This window comes from Ursus americanus, chromosome 23 (assembly GCF_024610735.1).
Source record: "Ursus americanus isolate L20-20 chromosome 23, mUrsAme1.1.p, whole genome shotgun sequence".
Lineage (NCBI taxonomy): Eukaryota > Metazoa > Chordata > Mammalia > Carnivora > Ursidae > Ursus > Ursus americanus.
In genome coordinates, this window is record NC_142149.1 from 15,328,158 (window position 1) to 15,344,512 (window position 16,355).

The 16,355-nt window shown below is 45.1% G+C and overlaps 2 protein-coding genes across 3 annotated transcripts in view; one reads left to right on the forward strand and one right to left on the reverse strand.

Moving 5' to 3' along the window:
* Positions 1 to 16,355, reverse strand: part of LOC148107936 (uncharacterized) — an 84,656-nt gene that overhangs the window by 45,728 nt on the left and 22,573 nt on the right. The window lies entirely within an intron of this gene.
* MARCHF10 (membrane associated ring-CH-type finger 10) overlaps positions 1 to 16,355 on the forward strand; it is a 78,937-nt gene that overhangs the window by 5,878 nt on the left and 56,704 nt on the right. The window contains exons 2-4 of the mRNA XM_087854235.1: positions 459 to 472; positions 1,413 to 1,524; positions 10,473 to 10,592. Coding sequence (XP_087710361.1) covers positions 459 to 472; positions 1,413 to 1,524; positions 10,473 to 10,592 — 246 coding nt within the window. The remainder of the gene's footprint in view (positions 1 to 458; positions 473 to 1,412; positions 1,525 to 10,472; positions 10,593 to 16,355) is intronic.

A 16,355-nucleotide genomic window follows, 5' to 3' on the forward strand; every position in this document is an offset into this window, starting at 1 on the left:
GTTGCTGCCCAAGTGTGGTCACCGTCTTATCTGGATTATTGTTGTGTGTTCCCAAGGGTCTTTCTACTTTGGTATTTACTCCACCCCCACCTCCACTGCCATTCATTCTCTACACTAGAGCTGGAGGGGCCTTTGAACATGCAAATCCAGGGCCCCCTGGCGGGCTCAGTTGGTAGAGCATGTGCGACTCTTGATCTTGGGGTTGTGAGTTTGAGCCCCATGTTGGGTGTTGAGATTACTTAAAAATAAAATCTTTAAAAAATAATAAAATAAAATGCAAATCTAACCATTTACTCCCCAGGTTGGAAACTGCCAGTGGCAATTATATTGGCTCTTGCAATCATAACCTCCCAGGCTCTAAGTGAACCAGCCCCTGTCTCCCCGACAGCCTCTTCGTTGCTGCTCTCCCCTCTCTCTGCTCCAACTGCACTGACCCTCCTGGTCCTCAACCGCACCAGCCCCCTGCTACCCTGAAGCTCCCGCACCTGCTGTCCTTTCTGTCTGAGATGCTCTCTGTCCCGCTTCTTGCCTGGCTCACTCCTTAGCAAGCCCAGTCATTTCCTGAGGAAAACCTTGCCCCCTAGACCATGTCATGCCCTCCCATAATAACCATCTCTCAAAGAAGCCCACATTTCCTCTCCATAGCACTTATCACAATTAAGGTTCCCTTGACGGCGCTCAAAGAGTTGGGATTTGAACCCACAGAGTCTCACAGCAGGGCCCACTCTCTCACCATGACGGATTCGGGGGCTACTCAGGAGAGAAAATCATCAGGGCTGGGTGATGATATGGACGGCGACGGAGAGGGAATGTGGAGGAGCTCACTGGGCGGTGTGAACATTCCCCTCAGGCAATTCTGGAGGAGGGGCAGGTTCATGAGAAAACCTCATGGAGTTCAGCGATATTCAATGTCAGCCCTCCGTCCACCTGACTGCAAGTGACACCAAGGCAGGGGCACATTCATCCTGCTGACTGCTGTATCCTAGCGCCCAGCATAGCGTCTCAGTTGGAATAGGGACGCGATTGTTGAATAAGTGAATTGAAGTGACCAGGCGCTCATAACTTGAGTCTTTGCTAATTTCATGAGGTTCTTCGGTTTTCTTTCTTTTTTTGGCAAGTCGTAGAACTGCTTCTGAATCAGGTGCCTGTCAGTCAAACCCCCTGTGAATAACCAGGATGGGATCACTGAAGCCAGCTGATGAATGTGGCTGCATTATTTATGCCCAGAACAGGAGGGCTGTATAGGCATCCACACCAATACAGAGAGTCCTTGCTGGCTGAAAGGAGCATCTGTGCCTTTCAAACAATGGAAGTTAGATTAATAAGAGAATAAAAGCAATTATACTAAGATAAATCCAAATATGGCACAGCAACAAAGGGTTCTGTCACAGCACATTTATTTATCTTTTATATGCAGGTTGGGGATTAAGAATCATGTTGCATGAAGCAAGGGACAGGCAGAAGTTCGTGAGTAATGTTCAATATCTGCGGGACATGCAGCATAAGGTGGACTCTGAATATCAGGTAACTGCAAAAACCTAGAATTACCTCCCACTGTCACCTACAGTCTCAGGAGAGAATTCAGGCTATAGTATGAGGACATGATAAGCAGTAATCACTTCCTAAAATCCAAAACCCATCACTTCCTAGATGTGTGACCATGGAAAGCCATTTTACCTCTCTGTGTTTCCTCACCTTAAAATGGGGTTAATAACAGTACCCACCTTGGGGCGCCTGGGTGGTTCAGTTGGTTAAGCACCTGACTCTTGATCTCAGCTCAGGTCACGGTCTCAGGGTTGTGAGATCAGGCCCTGCGTTGGGCTCTGTGCTGTGCGTGGAGTCTGCCTAGGATTCTCTCTCTCCCTCTCCCTCTGCCCCTCCCGCCCTCTCTAAAAAAATAATAATAATAGTACCCACTTCATAATATTGTCATGAAAACAAAATAACACTCGAAAAGTACTTAACACAGAGCTTGGCACACAAACCTTGTCAACGAATGACATGAAGGCTTAAGTTTGATAAACCAGCTATCCAGAAAAAAAACATTAAAGAGTTAATGGGGTCGACCTACCATTTATAAAATAACATGCCTTTCCACTGTCATCCCACCAGAAGAAAGGTGGTTAACACATTCTCCAATAAGCTAACTATTCGTCACCCTAGTTACAGTGTTTACATGCAAAAACAAAACAGACAGAGAGCCCGAGGAGTCATGATGTAATTACCTAGAGCTGGCATAGGACAAACTTGCCAGACTGGGCGTGAGATTCTGGGAGCGGCGAGAAGGTGTCGCTCAGCCTGCGGGCCAGAGGTCAACCCTCGCCAATCAAGGAGGCATGTCCTCAGCTTCAGCTGAGGAATCAAAAGCGCTCCTTCCCTGAGGAAAACACTGAACTGTCACTATCAGATTTTTATCCTTCTTAGCAATTTCAAATATAACCAAACCTCCTGGGTCACCAAGGAAACCAGACCGATCTCAGTAACCTGATTTCACCTGTATAACGCAGCTTAGCTGTGGGGCTGGAAACAGAGTCAGCAATTTCCTCCCACAACTTGCCAACCCACGTACAAGACTGTAAAATTGAGGGAATTTCTGTAAAATGAATAAGAATGTAAATACCTGAACTGGTCACACTGGGAATCCATCTGCTTTTCACCAAGATGCCTCTGCCACCTGACCCTCATTTGGAAATGCTTGTTTGAAATTGTCTCCAGAACAAGCACATAAGAAAATCAATCTTATTATTTGATGTCTGCTGGAAGAAAATCACACAGCTGTGTGGCCTGAAGTCACCGGGGCTTTATTTTTCTGATTTCCTTGGACTTTCAACACTGCCCTTATTAATAAGGATACTTTCAACACTCTCCTTATAAATAACAATGCATATCAAGTGCCTACAATGTCCTAAACAAAGTCCCTTCTCTCCCAGATTTCTTATTCTGGAATTGAGAAACAAACAATACACACAAGTAAATAAATATGTAAGATAGTTTTGATTGCTGATAAATACAAGGAGGCAAACAGAGGTAACCGGCTGGGGGGGTGATGCTCCCTTACACAGGTAGGGAAGCCTCTTTGGGGAAGTAACATCTGGTTGTAGAGGTGAAAGATGGGAAAGAGCAGGCCAGAGCATCCTGAGCAGAAGGGAAGCAAGTGAAAAGGTCCTGAGGCAGGAACTAACTTGGAGCCCTGGAAGAAACAAAAGAAGGCCAGAGTGGCTGAAACACATTGATCAAGGGAGAATGTGGCACATGACAAGGTAGGAGAGATAAACGAGCCAGATCATGTCGAATCTTTCAGGACAAAGTTTGGTGTTTGGAGTTTATTCTTAGGGAGAATTACTGGGATGATTTTAAGTGGGGGAGCGGCATGATCCGATTTACAGTGTTTAAAGATCACTCTTGCTGCTGTATGGGACAGAAAGGAAAGGAGCTAGGGAAGCAGCAGAAAAACTTGGTAAGGAAATAGAAATTTAGGAGAGAAATGATGGTGGCTCGGACCCAGGGGGTAGCAGTGGAGGTGGTGAGAGGTGGCCCAACCCAGGAAACAGAAGCAGAACTGACATCATGCCAATATAAGGAGAGGCGGAGTGAGGGAGAGAAAGGAGTGAAGGTTGACTCACATCAACATGCTTACTTGTCCATCAGCTCCCTCTGTCATCATTGGTTTTCAACCTTCCTACTTATTTCAGACCTGCAGTCCCCACACTCTCAACAAAGAACTTCTCTTCCTGTTTAATACACGCAGGAAACAAAGCAAAGGACCCAAGGCCATCAGGTGGGAAGCCTCGCCACTCCTCCCCTTCCATTCCAGGCTACACACCCATCCAGCCCTCAAGTCCCCAGGGGGAAGCGACATTCTCTTGGCCCACACCCCGTTGTGTCTAGCCCCTCTCCATCCAGGGACTTGTCATCTGTATCTTTGACATTTCCTTCCTTCTAATTGGCTCAGCCTACAAACATGCTCAAGTACCCCCTGTCCTGAGAACAAAAGAACAAAGCTGCAGGACACGCAGTCCTTCTCTAGCCACAGCCCTGGCACTGTCCCCAAGATGTCCCCAACCTGCTACATTTCTATATCCATTCCCCCCACCCCCGTTCATTCCTAACCTGCTGCAGCCTGGCGGTCCCCTCCCCTCCCCTGAAGTTGTTCTAAGGTCAGAGGTCAAATTTAAGGGACATCTTTTTGGTCTTTGTTTTCTGAAGCTTTATCTACATTTGACACTATTACTCCTTCCTTCTCAAAACATTACTCTTTTGGCTTTCTGACAGCACACACTGCTGATTTTCCTTCTGTTTCTCTCACGTTCTTCTCCCTGCCCCATAAATGTTAATTCCCCCGGTTTCCAGCAGCCTAGCTTTCTTCCAACTCACAAGGTCTCTGTGACCCATCTCCTCCCTCCCACGTTTTTCACCATCACTCGTAGACTAATGGCCTGTAATCCTGAGTCTCCCCAAAGTGTGGCACTCACATGCACACCTGCTTGTTGGCCATTTCCACCTGGATGTTACGGAGGCACTTCAGCATGTCCACCTCTGCTGTCCTCCTCTGTATGTAAGCCTTCCTTGACTCCTTTCTCTCCCTCACCACTCACATCCCATGTGTTACCAAGTCCTGCCACCGTCACCTAAAAGCTCATGAACTTGTGCCTTCCTTTCATCCCATCACCACCACCCTGGTTCCCACCTCCGTGGTTTCTCTCCAAGATCATTACAATGTCCTTATTACCAGTCTCCTTGCCTCCAACCTTGGCATCCTTCAGATTGCTTTTTTGAAATTTATCTAAAATGTGAACTTGACGATGCAGTTGGAATGCATGAAACCCTCGAGTTGTTTCCCCTCACTTAGAGGCAGGTCCAAGACCCAAGAACCATAGCCAGAGTAGCCTAAATCTTTACCGCTTCTCTGACCCCTACTTCCCCCTTCTTCACTCTCTTGACAAGGGTGGTAAAGACTGCTGTTTGAATTTAGAACTAAATGGAACCTCTGTACTCCCACCACACCCTTCTTTTAAAAACCACTTTATTGAGGTATAATTCACATATCATAAAATTCACCTGTTTTAAGTGTATAATTTAATGACTTGCTGTAAATTTACCAAATCTGCAGCCATCACCATCATCTGGCTTTAGAACATTTCCATCACTCCAATACCAAAGCACCCTTTCATACCTCTTTCACGTTTCTTATGAAATTGTATTGAAATTGCTTCTGGGTGACTTCCCCTCAATCTGGACCACAGCTTCTTAAGGGCAGGGATGGAGTCTTACTCTTCTGTGTTGAACTGAATGTCCTGCTGTTGATGTGAGCCAGCATTACCTAACTTGACCACCAACTCTGTTTATCAGTCTTAGATTCAGCTGACTTGTAACTATTTCTCAAGGTCAAGTCCACCCTCATTGAGCATTTTCAAAACCACTCACCACAAAGTCTGCAAAAAATAAATAAGGTTGTCTTTAATATGTTCTGAGTATTGTTGAATTAAAGATATAGCAACCCACAGAAACGACTTTGAAGGGAACAGTGGTGAGCTATTTGTATGATTTAGTCTCCCTTGTCTTGTTCCAGAAAGGATTTAAAGTAGGGGTTTAAGAATCAATTGCATGACCTTAATAACCCCTCAGTAACTTGGTCCATATATGGCCTGTGTGTATCTAAATAATTTACTAAGGCAGACTTCTCATCGGGTTGACATCGAAACCCTGGTTCATCAATGAGTTTGGCCCAAGGAATCCCAGCTTTCACTCTCAGTGCAACAACTGCCTGGACACTAGGGACTCCCCATTTCAGGGTGTACAAATAGTGTAAGACCTAATAACTAGATAGGACTCCTAAATCATATACATTTGCCACAGATTCCTTCCTGTGCCTCACTTGCCTTTAATGAACTGGCTCAAATTGAAGCCCTTACATACCTCCTGTGTACACTATTCCTGCAACATCCTAAAATACGCTAAGGGTTGGTATGCACCAAATTAGCAGTGCCTTTACAGGTCTGTGTGCCGGCACCAGGAGAGGTGGCTTAAACCCACCCTGAGTTATTTTGATGCTGCTCCTTTCAGTGGTTGGGTGGGACCCTTTTGAAAAAACAAGAGGAAATAAACATCTATTTGGCATATTACATGCTATTTCAGAATCTGGTAGCTAGTACATAATTACATGCCATCTCAGGATTTGGCTCTGTTTCTTCAAGGGTGTTCATGCTGCACAGATTTTTTTTCCTTCCTTCTTTTGGTCAAATGTGTTTATGTAACTTGAGGCAGAATTTAGCCATTAATGTCTACTGAAAGCTGGAGAGAAAGATTACACTTGGCATTTCAGAATGATATTCCGTAGTCTATCAAATGTGTTCGGATGGGTTTCATTTCCTGTCATTTATTCATCCTGATCTTTCAAGGACTGAGCAAACAACTGAACATGATGCTATAAACTTGTTCAAGGACATGACAGGTGACAATGCCAGATAGTGGGGGCTTGCGGACCATCCACTCAGAGGGTTGAGGGAGTAGAGAAAATTCAGCTTCCCCTCCCACTGGAGCCGGGGGGGGAGGGCGTTCTCTGCTCTGCTCACCCCTGAGGTACGTGCTTCTGTCCTCTCCACAAACAGAAAAGGAAAAGAAACTCATTTGAGGGGAATAGCGTGTCAAATTGAAACTAATGAACTTGAATAATGCCACCAGTGGTAATTAAACCCCCCAACTCCGGGTTATGCATGTTAGATCATAAGAACAACAGAAAGTACCAACCGAAGCAATGGCAAGTCCCACTTCTCATAACGCTTGAAGGCTTTGAGCAACCTTGGCAGAGGCCACCGAGCTCGGGAGGCAGGGATGCGTTGTGGTGGCGGAGGGGGTGGTTCATACTGGAACCGTGAGGCCAGGGAAGTGTCCCTATGGTCCTATGGTCCAGGGTTTCTTAAGACCCCAGGAGCCCAGATGAGGACTTGAAGGTGAGACTGATAATCAAATAAGCATAAGAAACTGAGGCATCCCCCGCCCCCACCTCCACCCTGTGGATTCAGAAAACTGTAACACTGAAGAAAAAGCAGTTTATGAGGTACCCGGACTGACTAAGGGCAGGATCTCCTCAGTTGTCTGGTGGGGGAACTGCAGGCCTAGGAAACAGACCTCTGCCTCCAGGGCACAAAAACAAGGATGAAGCTCAGGCCCAGACAGAAAGATTCTTTCTTCTTCCCTGACCAGGATCAGAGTCACGTGATTTGGCAAAGGCTGGCTTTAGAAATAGACGTAAAGCAAGCAATGGGATCAGAAACAACAATTAAAGCCTAATGATGATAATGACGGTGATGACGGTGATGATGGCAGTGATGAGTGCCTTTCACTGAACACTCGCCAGGAGCCAGCCACTCTGCTAAGCGTCCTGCCAACAGGGCCCCAGGCTCCCCGGCAATCTGGCGGCACAGGGCATCTCCCTCTTACAGATGAGGGAAGCAAGAATCAATGGAGTTAGTCAGCCTGCCCAAGGTCACGTTGCGAGAAAGTGGCAGAGCTGGGATTTGTCATGTTTACCCGTATTGAGTTACAGTGAGTCACAGAACCCACGTCATCCCCCACAGGCATATATGCACATTCTGTGTTCTGCCCCCACAGTGGGAGCTTGTGCTCTGTAGGCAGCCTGACTGCGTGCCCGTAGTCAGAGGGGTGTGCTGGGGGGGGGGATGCCACAGGAGGAGTGAAGGGGGGGCCTCCCCAGCTCAAGGAGGAAATAAGGAGTTACCTGAAGCCTTCAGTTTTAAGACTGCGCTTAGCCAATTCCATCACATGAACAGAAACTTATTTATAGCAATCTAGCTCCAGACATGTGGAATTGAAAGGGGAATATTTTTAAATCTCCAGGGGAAGGGGAGCCCCTGGTGATCATGAGTTACGATGCGTCAGTTCCTCCTCCCCATCCTATGGATTTCACACTCTGCCCTGCCACTCCAGGCCCCCCAAAGTGGAAACAATATCAGCATCAAAAATGGCAAAAACAAAAAAACAAAAAACTTACAAATAACAAGAAAACTAGCCCCTGGAGGATGAGAAGCCGTTACGGCTAGGTTCTTGCTATTTCTAGGACTGGAAGTCTGGACTTGCCTCTATCCCTATGTTCCTTCAACAGGGCAAAGCTATCACTTCAAGAGGACCATTGTTTGATTTACACAGAAAGATTGTTTGGCTGCATCAAGATAAAAATTACCTACCCTGACACCGGTTTGTTCTCGGGCTCCTCTATGAGAGGAGGAGGCATGAGGAACCAGAGGGGAATTTTTTTTTTTCGACACTGCAAAGCATTCTACTCCTCCTCCCCTTTTGGTAAAGAAATATTTAAGTTGCATGCATTCTTGGAGAGAATTTTCAAAAAACACTCAACCCACAAGAATTCTGTTCATCCCACAAAATCTGCCTTGGTCCTGCGTGCATTTGCTAACACCGTCCTCCACTTTGAGCCTATCAGCATTTGCTGCTTGTGCCTGTAATCCCAGTCGGTTAGGATAACACAGACATCTGCCGCTCCAGGAAACAGCACTCTGAGCCAGGGCTCCTCCCAAACGGGCTCCAATCTGAAGTCATTGGAAAAGGAATGGAAAAGAAGAGGCCCATCCTTACTTGAACGTCATTAAACTCTCTGGCTAACTCTCTTCAGGTTTACTTTGGTTTATTTTCTTGCTCAGTGTTTAACTTATTTATCATAGTTACTGTCCAGTACTTTTGGGGATTTTCTTGCTCAAATTATTTATTAAAACAGACATTGCCAGGGCACCTGGGTGGCTCAGTCGGTTGAGCATCTGACTCTTGTTTTTGGCACAGATTGTGGCCTCAGGGTCTTGGGATGGAGCCCTGTGTTGGGCTCCACGGAGCTCAGCGGGGAGTGTGCTTGAGATTCTGTCTCCCTCTGCTCCTCCACTGCCCCCCCGCCGAATAATTAAAAAAAAAAAAAAAAAACACTGCCCAGGATTTATTAAAATGTTTTGCTATCTATATAGCATAGTTTTTGAAAATAAGATTAACAGTGAAACAGGAAAAAAGGGGGGGGCAACCATTTTGGATTGCTCTCCCTTTCCAAATAAGGCAGGGTGGAACCATACTTTTCAGCAGGATTCCACTTGCTGCAGGTACCACCTGGCCGCTGTGCATGAGCCCTGAGGCCAGGGCTTCACCAGCAACGCGGCTGTGAAGCACAGTGTAAAGTGTAACCAGCTCGCTGCTCCCAATTCCAAGTGGTAAATGTTTTGTTAATATCAGGTCATTTCTATTTTTAACCGCGTAGCATAATATTAGGCTTTCCCAGAGGCATGAAATTCTGGCAAGTGCTTCCACATCAAGGAAGGAGATGCATTTTCTAACAAAGGGGAAAAATGCAGAAGGAATCTTTCCTTCTCAACCCAGCCAGGAAGGGGAGATGTCAGGCCCTGTTTAGAAACAGTATTGTTGGTCTTTACATTGCACTTCTTTACCATGACAGCGGATAATTTGGCTCTAGCAGCGCAAAGGTGAATTCGGGCACTGAATCTATAGAAATGCTCCAAGAAGTTTTACTATTTTAAACTATTTAAAATATCAGTTGAAACCCCCATAGCACATGATACCCTTGGGCTTTTTTTCTGTCCTGATCCTGGAGAAGAAATATATCAGTACTAGATTTTCTCTTAATTTTGTCTTTTAAAAAATGGAAATTTTTGTTGGTTATTTTATTTTTATTTTTTTTATCGTTTTGCATTTGGGGACTGATATTTCCCTCTGAAACAATCTGCAGTTCAGTGAACATTAAATGCTAGATGCTGCGGCATTCAAAGATAAGAGGTGGTCCTTACCCTGAGGGTTCTCACTGATCAGCAGGAGACACGGGCTCAAAACTAAACACAACAGTTTTAAAAAATTGCATAATTCAAGCTGCGTCTGTATAAGGGAGCAATTAATCTGGCCTGGGGAAGAGGAGCACGGCAAGGCAAGGCAAGAGATGCCACGTGAGCTGGATCTGAATAGATCTGCAGGAGTTGCCATCCTGCGAACATCCCACGAAAGGCATTCCAAGTGGAAGGAAGCTCACGCACGTGCCAAAGCTCCCACGTAGGAAAAGTCTTACCCTGGAACCAGGTGTGATCCACGAGACCGGAGCAGAGCGGCGACAGGGTGAGGGGCTCTGAAGACAAGGCGGAAGGGGAAGTTAATGCCATGTATCAAGTACTTCCTGCCTTAAGAAGGTAAGTGTTGGGGAAATACTTGTCAAAACACCTCTTGGTATGTTGATTTTAATTTATTAAAGCAGTGACGACTATTTTTGACCTGGCATTTTGGGCAAATGGAAGAGAGAATGACGTCTGGCTGAGCGTCTTCACACTTGGTAAAGGTGTTGATGAGCCCTTGGAGATGGACATTATGTATTTCATGCTCCTCGTGATAGGAATTAAGCAAAAAGTTGTCAATGCTCATCGCAGACCTAAGCCAAAGACACATTTTTTATTCTGCAGGCTTGTCTGAGACGGCAGGAATACAGAAGAGACCCAAATGAGAAGAAACGAGATCAATTTTGGGGGCCAGAGACAAATTTGGAGAGAACCCGGTTTTCAAGTGGGTCATCTTCCAAACAGGTACTTAGAACTCTGGGAGATCCCCCCCCCCCTTGCTTCTGCTGCTGGTGTGTGTGTGTGTGTGTGTGTGTGTGCTCGCGCGCGCACGCACCTCACTTAGGAAAAAGCTAACACAAAAAGGAGGTGTTGGAGAATCCTAAAGGGCAGAGCAGGGAGACGCAAGGGCAAGAGCTCCCATCCTGGGTACCATCCAGGCGGCTCCTTTGCTGTGCAACTGTCCCCCTTCACCCCAGTTGGGCCTCGATCTTTTTTCCTGATGGGCCTGATGGAGATTGTCTCTGGGGCACCATCCAAATCAGAAGTGCTACAGCTCTTTCAAGAGTTAAGGCTAAGATGAATAAGTCAATCAGAGAAAGACAATAATCATGTGGTTTCACTCACGTGTGGAATATAAGGAATAGCACAGAGGATCATAGGGACAGGGAGAAAAAACGGAATGGGGAGAAATCAGAGAGGGAGACAAGCCATGAGAGAGAGACTCTTGACTCTGGGAAACAATCTGAGGATTGTGGAAAGGGAGGTGGGTGGGGGGATGGGGTAACTGGGTGATGGGCATTAAGGAGGGCACATGATGTGATGAGCACTGGATGTTATATGCAACTAATGAATCATTAAACATTACATCAAAAACTAATGATGTATTATATGTTGGCTAATTTAATTTAAATTTAAAAAATGGAAAAAAAAGAGTTGAGGCACTGGGCCTTCTAAAGCACAGCATCATTTCTCTATCTATGCACCTGCTTCGATGTCTATCTGATCTGTCCATATAACCATAGCCATAAGTTAGATACAAAGATAAATCATATATCTGTATGGGCTTCTAATCTAACCCACTGCATTGCTTAATCTTGTCTTTAAATAGAGTAAAATGTAGTCATAACTGCATCCTGTAATAACTAGAAATTGTTCAAGTATTTTTGTCTGGATGATAATAAAAAATAATAAGATCAATATGATAGTGATATGATAATGATAATAGTTTTAGTTACCATTATCTGAGTGCTTACAATGTTCCAGGACTGTGCTAAGTGTTTTATACATATTAGCTTATTTAATTCTCATAAATCTCTATGTATTTACCTCATTTTACAGATGAGAAACTGAGCCTTAGAAAAGATAAGAAACTTGACCCAAGACTTCACAGACAGTGTGTAGTGGAGTCGGGGTTCCTTCCCAGGCAGTCAATCTAGGGAGGGTGCTCTGAACCACTGAACTACATGATCATAGTTCATGTTTAAGATCTTATCTGAGTACAGATTTTACTTATCCTGTGTAAGCACTAAATACCACAAGCTGCATTCAACACCGTTTGTTAGCATGGTGAATTGATTTAAGATGAGTTATATGCCTTTTATGAATTCTTATTTAATATTTTATGCCTGCAATATACTCTAGAGGACAGACTCTCTCTCTGTCAGCGGCGTGGATCCCCGAGATAGATCCTGGATTCCTGATATCAATCAAGTTCTCATTGGGATTTCTCCTTTAATCTGGGATGCTCACACCGTGGTTATTTAATGTTCAAAGGATACCTTAAAAACATCAATGATTGATGTTTATGGATGTAGATGTATCCCTGGGTGAGATCTATACTCCCTATTAAGGAACATGAAATCACACGATAAAATATTCCACCTAGAGTCTGAAGGGGAAAGAGACTCTCTTACAATCTTGGCACCATCGAGAAGAACACATCGCCTGGGTCGTTCATTCCCTGTTAGTCAAAGACGAAATAGAATGCCTGCTGCTGATTAAACTAAGGGAGTGAGATTAATCCAAAAATTAAATCTAGTTTGGCTAGAACAACACATTTTTAGCATTAAGATAAATTCTCACATTTTTTTGCACGTAGGAACAAAACTCAGGAACAGATAAAAAATGTAACGTAGGTTGAACAGTAGCAGGTAGCAGTCTTCCTAGACCCGTTAACAAATGCGCAGCTGGGCTCTTGTATTTTCATGCAAAGACTCACGTGCATAGCTGTGGCCATTTCGAATGGCGATACTCACACGTTCGGGATACTCTAGGACTTGAGGTTTCAATGCTCCTCCCCACAAACTTTGTTTGGGGGACAGGCTGTTGACAGATTTCTGTAGTTTTCTACTTCATGCTATAAAAATTATTCATTCTTTAAATCATCATTGCAAAACACTCAGACCGCATCTAAAAAAGGATATGGTTGTACATATAAAAGTAATGATGAAATAAGGACAAAAATATGTGGTCAGATGCACAGAACTGGCCATTTCCAAAGTATAAGAACAGGATTTTTCATGTTTGCACTCTGTCACTGCACCTCAGTCTGCCAGAGAACCCAAAACAACATGACTTACATAATCTCCATTTCTTTCCAGGTAATGATATCCCAAGGGTTTGGCCCTTGATTATACAAGTGCCTTCAAGGTCACATCTTCTCTATCAAAGAAGAGTGAATTTTCCACAGTGAAATTCACCTCTGCTTTGCTCTCTGTATTACTGATATTCTTTGGGGGATATTGGAGGATTTGCCTCTGGACACAAAAACACAGGAAGGGCAGGGGGAGCAAAACTGTCACTGAATGCATCACTCATCAGCCATCTGACTCGTGTGCTCCTAATGTCGATCTCCACCCCTGCTCAGTCCTTCAACTTTTACTTGGTACAAAAGAAGCCAGAGATCCCTCATGAGATAAACCAGATCAGGAACTCTTCAGCCCCCAGGATCATGGGTTGGTTTGCAGCATTCTCTCCTCCCAGGTTTGGAACCCCACCCAAATGTCAATGAAAATCTGCTTGTTCTTTAACCCTCATAGTTTGGGCCTGCCCTGCTATGTTTTGAATCCTGAGGGAATACAGAACTTATCAAACCTCTTTTTATAGGCTCCTCAGTGCAAGGGAGGTCCTGGAGCCAGTCTCCCAGAGGAAGCTGCAAGAATGCAGGCACCTGCCAAAGGAGAACGCAGGCCAGACCAGTCCCAATTTGCAGAGCTCAGTGTGTTGAGTGCCACATCAGGCACTACAGTTGCAAAAGATCACTGGTCAATAAGAAAAGAGCAGGAGAAAGATACAGTTCAATGCGTAGGAGTAAACCTACCCAAAGCCCTCCTCCATCAGTAAACATTCCCCCTAAGTAATTAATTCTCTTCTAGAGACTCCTGTGGCTGAAAACTCCAAGAAACATGTTGCCTCTGATTTGTAAAGGAGAGTTCATTCTGATTGAGCGGATAGGATGGAAATGGACTGTTTAATCCATGGGAAGCTTTCCACCGCAGTCACTGCGTGAAGCACCCCCACCAAATTCTGACACTTCCTTCCTTGACCCAGTCTCAGATTATCACAATTCTAATGAACCTGGACATTCATCAAGTAACAGATCCAGTATCAAGCTACATTTCCAGACACCTGCCTAGAGGGGGCAGATCCCCAAATGCACAGCGTGCTGGCCACTCCATTATGCGCAATGACCTCACTGCCACCAGTGGCTTTACCGGCACCTTTATTTAGGCAGAGGTTGTGGTACACCTGAATCCAAGATAGAGCAGTAGCCATCAAGCTCACGCTGCGATGTCCTTTAAAGTGGTACCTCCTAAATACATTTAAGTTAGTGGTGCGGCAAAGTAGAAAGAACGCTTACCATCAAGGGCCATCTCTGTCCCTCATTACAGTGTGAATTCAGACAAACCACTTCTAAGCACTTCAATTTCCCATCAAGGAGATACTTATTATTAATGCTTATCTCGTGGGATCAATGCGAGAACAAGTGAGACGCTTACATTCATACTAACATTAGATTACATTATAAATTGCCTTGGTGTCTGACTAGTCTTACAAATGGTGCTCTAGTAGGTATCAGTGGCAGAGCAGGTTCTGAGGCTTCTAGAATACCTTCTCTTACCTCAGCCCAATCCCAAGCCACATTTCTAAAAGCCAACTTAATTCTAAAAGGCAACTTAATTTTAGACCCTTCTCAAAGTTACATATAACCATGTTAACTTTTAATCAGAGTAGAATAAATAGGGAAATACACAGGAGCTCCCCCTAATCAACTAGGAGTTGGATGATTTGTAGACTAAAAAGCAAAGCAGTCTCTCGATACGAGCAGGAAACCGTGTCCCCAGGACAGCCGCTGGCCTAGAGGAGCCTGCTATAATTGATAGGATATTTCGCCCTCCCAAACCTTCACAGAGAAGAAACAGGAGCCCTGATTTCCCCATAGAAAATGATGAAAATGATTAGCCCAGGACTTGGGTGGGAGACAGTAACCTCCTATGAAGAGGGACATCATGAGCTTTTCTCATCTTCTATCCTTGCTGGAAGGGACACTGTTCCAAATGCACAAACCTCAAGGACTGAGGACATGTTGTCACTGCATTTACTTCGTCAACAAAGAAGGTGGAGACCAACCAGCTCTCAGTCTTTCAAGAGTACCGCTTGCTCTGCTGATAGGAACAGGATTATTGTCCTTCACCATCAGCAACCGGCAACTAAACATTTAGATTCCAGGTCATAAGGACCCAACGTTACATGGGAAGGAGGAAGTAAACCTGACACCAGCAGCAACTGGCTCGTCCCCAGGCCTGGCTCAGTGGGATTTTGACCAGTGAGATCACCTGAACCTCCCAGAAAGCACGGTAAGCTCAAGTGTGAAGGCGATTACCCAACATAAACATTTTAATTGTTTTGCTCATGATGATCCACACAAACTTTGAAGGTTGAAATAGAAAACAAAGACTCTTCAAGTAACCCTGCAGTGGCTTAAAAAGTCAGCATATTCATCCAGACATGAGGGCGGCAAAAGTCTAGAACTGTGCTGTCCAATAAGGTGGCCATTAGCCGTGTGTGGTTATTTACCTTTCCCTTTAAATTAATTAAAAGAAAATTTTAAATCCAGTTACTTGGTCTCACTAGCCCATTTCACATGCTCAGTAGCCACATGTGTCCCATGGCTGCCATACTGAACCACAACAGATGTAGGGCATTTCCACCATTGCAGAAAGTTCTATGGGACAGCGCTGCTCCAGACTGCGGCCAAGTTCAGAAAACAAGATAAGAGCCCCTGGGCCAGGAAGGGTTTTGTTTCCCAGAAACTGACCCTGCATAATCCACAATACAGTGCTTTGCATACTGCAGCTCCTTGCAAATGTTAGCTCTCTGACAACGGTGCAGCTGTCCAAAAAGGCTGGCTCGATTTGCATTTTGTGTTTTCTGCGACCTCGGTATATTTGCATGCCTCCTTTCATTACCTATTTATTCAGCCTATCCTGCCTGTGAAACCTTCAGCTTCTCCCCTTTCAAACCCCTCCAGGGAGTTGTTCTCCCATTAATCTGTCAATGTCAACCTACCAACACCCTTACCGGTGTCATGAAAGCAGCCAGGGCTTAGCACAGGGCATAAGCGTTCCATGACTCACACTTTTAATTTTCCCTAACTTCTGCTTGTCCATTCTCGGATTCCTTGAGGGTCGGGCCTCCCTTCTTTCTGGCTCCAGGCCCAAGTGTGCGGATGAGGCAGGTCACACACACACACACTGGTTCTAACTGCCGAAAGGCCCCGCCCTGGGAGGCTGTGAGTCATCGTTAGCACCTGGTGTGGTGTTTGTCACAGCCACCCTCTTGACTGCAGCTCGGATTCTGCACCCTCGAGGTGCACCTGAGCAATACCGCAGCTCTGCACACGACAACTGGAGCTCCAAACGTACGTCACGGGGAGCGAATGTGCAGCCCACGGTTTGACAAGTGCAGATCTGTGGGAATTCTCATTTGAGTTTGTTTTCCATTTTA